At 61.2% G+C, this 8,809-nt stretch overlaps 1 protein-coding gene and 1 long non-coding RNA gene across 7 annotated transcripts in view; both read left to right on the top strand.

Annotated features, from left to right (window-relative positions):
* Positions 1–258, top strand: part of LOC108311559 — a 5,168-nt gene extending 4,910 nt beyond the window's left edge. Inside the window, exon 2 of the long non-coding RNA XR_001828266.1 lies at positions 15–258. This is a non-coding gene — a long non-coding RNA (uncharacterized LOC108311559). The remainder of the gene's footprint in view (positions 1–14) is intronic.
* The window catches only part of CTBP1 (C-terminal binding protein 1), a 34,820-nt gene extending 27,251 nt beyond the window's left edge, over positions 1–7,569 (top strand). For 3 of the 6 annotated variants that reach the window (XM_017538965.2, XM_017538969.2, XM_037742167.1), the window contains 5 exons: positions 2,731–2,945; positions 4,287–4,417; positions 5,119–5,246; positions 6,006–6,123; positions 6,620–7,569. In XM_017538965.2, coding sequence (XP_017394454.1) covers positions 2,731–2,945; positions 4,287–4,417; positions 5,119–5,246; positions 6,006–6,123; positions 6,620–6,803 — 776 coding nt within the window. In that variant the 3' untranslated portion in view covers positions 6,804–7,569. Of the gene's footprint in view, positions 1–2,730; positions 2,946–4,286; positions 4,418–5,118; positions 5,247–6,005; positions 6,124–6,616 lie in introns of all 6 variants that reach the window. The other 3 variants (XM_017538964.2, XM_017538966.2, XM_017538967.2) reach the window with 1 other exon arrangement.
* The last annotated feature ends 1,240 nt before the right edge of the window (positions 7,570–8,809 follow it).

The following is an 8,809-nucleotide window of genomic DNA, read 5'->3' as shown; positions in this document are numbered from 1 at the left end:
CAGTGAGCCTGGAGGTCTGGCAGGCGGCGTTCCCTGTCCCCAGTGCCACGCGGTGGACACGGCAGTGAGCCTGGAGGTCTAAGCCTGGAGGTCTGGCGGGCAGCATTCCCTGTCCCTTGTGCCACGCCGTGTACACGGCAGTGAGCCTGGAGGTCTGGCAGGTGGTGTTCCTGTCCCCAGTGCTACGCGGTGCACACGGCAGTGATCCTGGAGGTCTGGCGGGTGGCGTTCCCTGTCCCCAGTGCCACGCCGTGTACACGGCAGTGAGCCTGGAGGTCTGGCGGGCCATGTTCCTTCGGCATGCTCTTTTTTCAGGGTCTTGGCTGTTTTAGGTCCTGCTGTGCGTTTCCATTTCCATTCTGCAATCAGCTCTTCAGTTTTCATTTTGTTGAGTCCTTAACGTCAGTTTTGGGAATGCTGACTTCCTAATGATACTGAATCTTCAGGACACAAATATGACATTGCTCCCTTTATTTTAATGTTTCTTTACAGCATTCTGTCATTAGTAGAAGCATTCCACAGAGTTCATTCAGTTTATTGTTCGGCATTTGGCGTTTGTCATGCTATATTACAAATGGGTTTTGCCACGTTGGCCAGGCTGGTCCTGAACTCCTGATCTTATGTGATCTGCCCGCTTTGGCCTCCCAAAGTGCTGGGGTTACAGGTGTGAGCCACTATGGCCTGTTCTTTAAGAAAGTTTTAAATTCTTTTCTCTCTGCTTTTGTTTGGGCACCGTCTGCTGACTTTGAGCCCTGCCTTCAAGCTCCCGATCCTTTTTGCTGTTCATTTCATTCAGGGAGTTCTGTTTCAGAGAGGGTGTTTAGTTCTGGAATTTCTGTGTGGTTCTTTATCCTCTGTCTTTCTGCTGTTTACATCCACACTTAGTGTCATTTCTGAGCACGTTTAGAGTAGTTATTTAAGAGCCTTTGCTGGCTGATTGGAGCCTCGGTCATCTGTGGGTTCGTTGCTTCTAGCGTCTTGTTCTAATGAGAAACCACGTCTTTCTGCCGTTCACCTGTGTCATCATAGTCCCTATCATAAGCTGGACGTCGTGTGGGAAAGAATAGCAGAGACTAAAGCAAAGAATCGTCTCGCCCACAACAGCTGCTGCTCTCCCGTGCCAGGCAGGGGACGCTGGGCTGGGGCTCCAACTAGTTTTCGCCACCGGCAGCCCAACTCCCTGGGCTTTCTGTTCAGTGCAGTGGGAAGCCGAGTCTCTTCTGCCTTCTGCGCTGGGGGAGGTGCCTCTCCCCTCCTTTTCCTGCCCACTCAGTGGGATTCCCTGGTAGGGGCTTTGATGGGCGGGGGCTGTTCCTACTCCTGAGGAGCTCCCTGGGGACTCGGGCCATTGTTTCCACCCTCAGAATCCTGAACCCACCTCCACCCTGCTGAGCCCACCTCCCTGGACTGGGTACTCCAGCTGTGGCTCCAGCCCTCGGAATCCTGCTTCCACGCCGCCCTGTGAGCCCTCCCTGCACTGGGTTTCTGTGTGGCTCCTCCGGAACCCTGCGTCTTTCTGCTACTTACATCCACACTTGGCGTCATTTCTGAGCATGTTTAAAGAGCTTTTGCTGCAACCACCATGTTCCTTCTAGAACAGGTGCCTCTCTTTCTAGGATGTAGTGTGTTGAGGTGGTCCTCAGCTCTTCTGACTGGCCTCCCAGCCTCTTCCCGTCTTGTTCCCTGGGCATTGGGCTGCGTCCGGCTGTCCTGTCTGCCTGGTAGTCTGGTCTCCGTGGCCCTCAGGGCACTGTGGGCCCCTCACACATGCTGTTCCAGCTCTCCGGCTCCCTTCCTGCCCCTCATGTCTCTAGCAAGCTTGGCCTTCTCAGGGAGGCCTGCCCTGGCCGCCGCCTTTGAAACTGCGTCCACTCCCCCGCCTGCCCCAGCACCCACCCTGCTTCCTTCCTTTGCAGCAGTTTCTTCCTACGCGATACAGGAGAGACTGCATTTATGGGCTGGGGTCCTATGTCCTTACAGCCGTGTCTGGGCTTCTGAGTCTGTGCCCGCACTGTTGGCTCACAGTGCGTGCGTGCACCCTGCAGACCTTCCCTAGGGCAGAGCCAGCCCCAGCCAGACTTGGTGGCCCTTGCTCTGAGGGTCCTGTGCTGGGACCCGCACCAGCCTTGGACTGCTGGGGTGGGGACAGGCAGTTGGATGTGAAGGGCGCACAGCAGGGCTGGGGGACGGGCAGGCATGTCTGCCCAGGTGGCCTCCACTGCACCACACGACCAGGACGGGACGTAACCCCAGCGGGACCATCCTGGTCTGGAAGTTTCCCTCCTGCCCCATTTGCCATCTCCACCGAGCTGTGGCTGGAATGGAGGTGCTGGAGACACTGATGGGTGGACCCGAAAGCAGACCGTTGGCGGGGCCTGGGCACACGTGGCGTGTGTGGGCCGGGTGGAGACCTGCTGACTGGTCCCTTTGACATGGAGTGGTTCATGTTTTGTCCTGTGGACAGGCCACAGTGGGGGTGGCATGGCTGACAGGTGATGTGGACCCAGGGGCTAGCTCACCCCTTTCCACCCCTGTGCACAGCCTCTGCCTTGGCAGCGGGCACGTTGGAGGCAGACATCTTGTGTGGAGTGGGCGTGGGCGCCCAAGGTGTCATCCTCGGCAGACAGACGGTCAAACTGAGGTGCAGAGGCCACTCTGACCCTGGCTGTGGGGGCTGGCCTCCTGGCCGTGGGTGAGCAAGGGTCTCATGCTGCATTTTGACGCCACCAGGTCGTGTAGGGCAGGCGGTGGCGCTGCGAGCCAAGGCCTTCGGCTTCAACGTGCTCTTCTACGACCCCTACCTGTCAGACGGCGTGGAGCGGGCACTGGGGCTGCAGCGCGTGAGCACCCTGCAGGACCTGCTGTTCCACAGCGACTGCGTGACGCTGCACTGCGGCCTCAACGAGCACAACCACCACCTCATCAATGACTTCACCGTCAAGCAGGTGCGCGGGCCGGGCACAGGACTCCCTTCTGGCAGGGCCAGCGTGAGGGACAGGTGGGGGTGTCAGGTGGGTCCCTGCTGCCAACCGCACCTGGGCGAGACCCTGCCCTCATCGAGCCACACCGCGGTGTCCGCCAGCCCTGCTGGAGTGAGCCCTGTCTGTACAGACAGCTTTCTCCGTGTTCCGAGTTCTACTCAGACACCAAAAATACTCTCCATGCGAGGCAAGACCACAGGCCTTTGAGTACCAGATTCCCCTGAAGTCCTTGTCGCTCGCACAGCAGGGACAGATGCAGCTCCCTGGGGTCCTTGGGTCGGCCGTTGCGGCTTCCGCGCTGTGCCGGCACGTTGAGGTTGCATATCTGCAGCTGGAAAGGGCTGTGCTCAGGGGGCCTCTGCCTCAGCAGTGCACTTCCCTAAGTGGGTGGACTTGGGGGCGGCTGGCTCCCACTGGCTCCCCCCTTTCAGGGGGTTGTATGTGCGCATTGGTGTGTGTGTACATGGGCACGTGTGCTTGGGTGCACGTATGTCTGCATGTTTGTATGTGCTGGTTAGTGTGTGCATGTGAGTACACATGTCAGGCCACGTGTCAGCCGTCTGCCCAGACCCCTGTAGCTGCAAGAAGGATGAGGCCAGGTGCCCGCCTCCCCTTTCTTTGTTCACAGAGCCTTCTAGTGGACAGGGTGTGGCACATGGACACTGGTCAGAGCCCTGCTGTCTCTGAAGACCTTGGGTGTGAGGCTGCAACGGGCAGCAACTCACCAAAGAGGAGCCACTGTGACATGCACGGCTGCCAGCCAAACACTGTGGCCGGGTGCTGGCTTTGAAATGGGGGGATGCAGGAATGCCCTGGCTGCAAAGCCAAGGGGGAGCCTCTCCCAGGGCCTTTTGCAAAAGCTCCTGAAACACGAGCCTGTTCCAAAGACAGCAGGCTCTGCTGCAGGCCCCGGCTGGGCTGGAGTCAAAAACCACGCCTCAGAGCAGACAGCCGTGGGCGTTGGGAGGCTGGGCTGGAGGGGACCCAGAAAGAGGGTATCACAGGAGCCAAGCCTGGAGCTCCGCCCAGTCCTCAGCTCGGCTTGCACAGGAGGGTCAAGCTCTCTAGGTGGTGTGGGGCTGTGTAGGTCTCTAAGGCCCGAGCCCCAGCCAGCCTGCCAGGGCCGCAGTGCCAAATGCCCAGGGCCTTCAGTCTGAGAGCCCTGCTGAGCCCAAGGTGGGCCTGGGCTAGGAAGGGGCTGGGGAGCTCCCCCATCTGATGGGGCACAGCGCCACCCTTGCTTCCCTGGTTGCCCACCCTGTGTGGATCCCTGACTGAGCCTAGCCTTGTCCTTACGTCTTCCAGATGAGACAAGGGGCCTTCCTGGTGAACACGGCCCGGGGTGGCCTGGTGGACGAGAAGGCGCTGGCCCAGGCCCTGAAGGAGGGCCGGATCCGCGGCGCGGCCCTGGACGTGCACGAGTCGGAACCCTTCAGGTGCCCCCACGGCTGGTGCCACCCCTGCTCTTCCCTGCCCACCCTCCTGCCGGCCTTGACCTCCAGACGGCGCCTCTGCCAGGCCAGGCACTTGCCTGTGCTCAGCCTCTCGCTGGCCGGCACTGGGAGAGTTTGCCATCCACTGTGTGGTGAGGATGGAGCCATGGGCTCCGGGCCTGCCTCGCCTCCGTGCTGGGAGGGACTAGTTCTCTGCAGCCTCTCTTTGGGCAGGGCTCCCAACCAGCCAGGAGAGCGTGAGGCTCCAATATCTGTGAGTGGTCCCCAACGGCCCTGGCCATGGAGCCACAGGATCACATCCAGACCTGCAAATGGCGCCCTGGGACCCCAGGCAGCCCTGGGCTGGATGTTAGTTGCAGGAGAAGACACCCTTGGCAGGGGCAGGATCAGCTTGTGGGACCCACAGACCCTTCAATGGAGAGGGGCCAGGCCAGTATGTCCCCCCATCAAGGCTGCTCCCCTGAGGGCTCAGAGATTAAATCCCACCGCTGTCAGGAGCCCCAGTGGGTCTGACTGTCCCAGGCTGTGCCCTTGTGCTCAGCCCACCTGCCCAGCAGAGCAGAGGCCATGGGGTCTGCTTCCCAAGCAGGGCCCTCCCACAGGGTGTCCAGTGCCCAGCCACCTCACCCCCGAATGCGGGCGCAACATTCGGGCTGCACTGACTGTGCCCGTGCTATTCCCAGCTTTAGCCAGGGCCCCCTGAAGGACGCACCCAACCTCATCTGCACCCCCCACGCCGCATGGTACAGTGAGCAGGCATCCATCGAGATGCGAGAGGAGGCAGCACGGGAGATCCGCAGAGCCATCACAGGTGGGCGCGGGGGCGGCTCTGTCAGGCCAGGGGAGCTCTGCAGAGCCATCACAGGTGGGCGCGGGGGCGGCTCGGTCAGGCCAGGGGAGCTCTGCAGAGCCATCACAGGTGGGCGCGGGGGCGGCTCGGTCAGGCCAGGGGAGCTCTGCAGAGCCATCACAGGTGGGCGCGGGGGCGGCTCGGTCAGGCCAGGGGAGCTCTGCAGAGCCATCACAGGTGGGCGCGGGGGCGGCTCGGTCAGGCCAGGGGAGCTCTGCAGAGCCATCACAGGTGGGCGCAGGGGTAGCTCCATCAGGCTGTGCGCCCACCTGTGGCCTGGGGCACCCTTCCTGCCAGCCCCAGGTGCTCGTGGGCTCACATCTGCCCAGCATCTGGGCCCATGTTCTGCCAGCTCAGGGCCGTGGTTCTCACTGCTCTCACCATGCCCCCAGCAGGGGCCTCTGAGGCCAAAGTCAGGCTGAGCCCTGGAGCTATGTCTGACACACTAGACCTGCAGGTTGGGGCCTGTGAGCTGCTCTGGGAGGTTCCTGGGCTGAGTAGACAGGCCCCTCAGCAAGCTGGGCACATGCTCTGGGCTGGGGGTTGCCCACGCTGTGAGGGTGCTGGCCACTGACAGTACCCAGTTGTGCCTGGGGAGCCCTGGGGCTGAGGGCAGGAGCACACTGCCAAGGGCGCTGCGGTTCATGTCCTCAACCCAGTGGGCCATGCTCCTGGGGTGCCCTCAGAGCCACAGCTGTTCCTCCCTCCTGCGTCTCCCAGGCCGGATCCCAGACAGCCTGAAGAACTGTGTCAACAAGGACCATCTGACGGCCGCCACCCACTGGGCCAGCATGGACCCCTCGGTTGTGCACCCAGAGCTCAATGGGGCCGCCTACAGGTGAGCAGGCCCACTGGGAACTTAACAGCCTCCATGAGGGTGGGCAGCTTCCCCTGGATCCCAGCATAGCCCTTGGCAGAAAGGGCAGCATCTCTGCTGAGCTGGAGGATCTGGGTGGACTTGATGCCCACCTCACCCAAAAGTCCCACAAGAACCAGGGCCCCTTGGAAGGAGCCTGGGCTGGGTGGCCTTCAGGGCCCAGTGGACATGGGACTGCTGGGCAGAGGCCTATGTGGGCACGGGGGCTGTGGGAGCAGGGGGCTTTGGGTGAGGTGAGGACCTCATGTCCCAGTTGCCTGGAGACACCAGAGCTCCCCTCCCCTGCCCTGAGAAGTAGCTTTGGTGGGCAGGAGCGTCCATGCAGAGGCAAGGACCCTCACCCTGACTGCTGGTCCTCCTGGAGATGCCCCCTCGGTGCTGCTGCCACTGTGAGGGCAGGCGGGGCCTGGCCAGGTTGCCTACAGGTGGGCCCCACGGCTGGACCCTCTCCCAGCAGGTACCCTCCTGGCGTGGTGGGTGTGGCCCCCACTGGCATCCCAGCTGCTGTGGAAGGCATCGTGCCCAGCGCCATGTCCCTGTCCCACGGCCTGCCCCCTGTGGCCCACCCGCCCCACGCCCCTTCTCCCGGCCAAACTGTCAAGCCCGAGGCGGATCGAGACCACGCGAGTGACCAGTTGTAGCCCGGGAGGAGCTCTCCAGCCTCGGTGCCTGGGCGGAGGCCCGGAAGCCCCTCGGACCCGAGCGTGCAGAGGAGGTGCCTGCGTGGCGGCCCTGGCGCTGCAGAGACTGCCGGGCGGTGCAGGAGGCGGGTGGGCAGCGCCGGTCCCGTGTCGGTTGTCGTCGTCCGTCCCGTGGGCTCTGTCCTGTGTCCTTCGCGTCCCTCGTTAAGCAGAAGAAGTCAGTAGTTACTTTCCCATGAACGTTCTTGTCTGTGTACAGTTTTTAGAACATTACAAAGGATCTGTTTGCTTAGCTGTCAACAAAAAAAACCTGAGGGAGCATTCGGAAATCAATTGGAGGTTATTTTTTCCTTTTCTATGTTGGAACGTGCCCCAGATGAGGCAGTTGGCAAACTTCTCAGGACAATGAATCCTTCCCGTTTTTCTTTTTATGCCACACAGTGCATTGTTTTTTCTACCTGCTTGTCTTATTTTTAGAATAATTTAGAAAAACAAAACAAGGCTGTTTTTCCTAATTTTGGCATGAACCCCCTTGTTCCAAATGAAGACGGCATCACGAAGCAGCTCCAGGAGAAGCTTGGGCGGTGCCTGGCACGCCCGCTGCCCGCCGACGTCTGTCCTGGGGACGCGGAGGGTGGCAGCGTCCCCACCTGCACCGGTGCCGTCCTGCTGATGTGGTAGGCTAGCAATATTTTGGTTAAAATCATGTTTGTGACTGTAACCATTTGTATGAATTATTTTAAAGAAATAAAAATCCCGGAAAGAGCCAGCATGCCTGGCATCTGTTCTAGCGACTTTGTCTCACAACGACCCGGGTGAGCCTCAGTCCCGGCTGTGGTGACCTCCAGGGCCCAGCTCAGCCTCTCGGAAGTGGGCAGCCTGAGAGAGACCCCGAGACAGGGCCGTGGCAGGTTGGGCAGTGGTCTCTGTGTGTACCGGGCCTGTGCCTCTGCCCGCTTCATCCGTGGGGCACTGTAGGGTCCTGGCTGAGAGGCGGCCTGCTGAAGTGCCCCTGTGGAAGGGGAGCAGTGTGCCAGGCCAGGCCACTATGTTGATGTTGGTCTGACTGGCTGAGGTCCTGCCCTGCGGCCCACCCCCTCCCTTCTTGGCATACCTCCCTCAGGCCGGCCTGCGACCTGGGAAGACCGTGGGCCACAGGAGGATGAAGGAAAGCAGACGTCAGGACCGAGGAAGCTGCCCAGACCGCGGGTCAGCCAGCCTACAGAAATGTGCAAAAAAGCCAAAAGGCGTCGCCCTCACCTTGGCCCACAGCCGCACCTGTTTGCTGGTGTCCTCTTCGAAATCCTGGCCTCCTGGTTCCTCAGTTTCCTTTGGACGTGTGGTCCATGCATGTCAGCAGGGTCCCAGTTCATTTTATGAGATTAATTTTGATACCAGACACCCCGGAGGAGCACTTCCAGGCAGACTCCTGCAGGTGGGTCCAGGTAGTGCAAGGAGGGGCTGTAGCAGGCGCTGGGGGAACCCGGGTCCCTTTGGGACGTCCCTGGCCTGAGCCTTTCCCTGCATGCAGGTGGGTTCTCCTGCCAGCCCAGGCATGCAGACCCTGCAGCGTCAGCCCCCAAGTGTCAGCCTCCCCCTGCTCCCTGCCCCATCTAAAGCAGAAGCAGTGGGGAGGCCCCTGCCTTTGGTGGGGGTGCCCCCTCCTACCTGGCAGTGCACCCCGGGGCCTGCAGAGGTCTTGGGTATGGGCAGTGGTTCCCAGTCTTGAGGCCCACAGAGGGCAGCCCTGCCTCACTGACCGAGGCCTCTGCATCCTTCCCCTTAGCAGGTGAGTGGCAGAGAACACCCAGCCAGTCTCTGACCAGCTTGGAGCCCCTCATCCTGGAGCCCCCGGACCACTGAGGGGGGTGGCCTGGGCTGATGGGAAGGGTGGGTTCTGGACACCATTAAAGAGCTGGCCCGGGTTTCGCCGACACAGGCATTGGGTGTGAGGAGGGGCAGCCAAGGTGACTTCAAGGGTCTGGGGTGCTGGCTGGAGCTGGCGT

The sequence above is a fragment of the Cebus imitator genome, unplaced genomic scaffold, assembly GCF_001604975.1.
Source record: "Cebus imitator isolate Cc_AM_T3 unplaced genomic scaffold, Cebus_imitator-1.0 Scaffold117, whole genome shotgun sequence".
Lineage (NCBI taxonomy): Eukaryota > Metazoa > Chordata > Mammalia > Primates > Cebidae > Cebus > Cebus imitator.
Note: the sequence above shows the minus strand (reverse complement) of the source record. Positions and strands in the feature narration are given on the sequence as shown.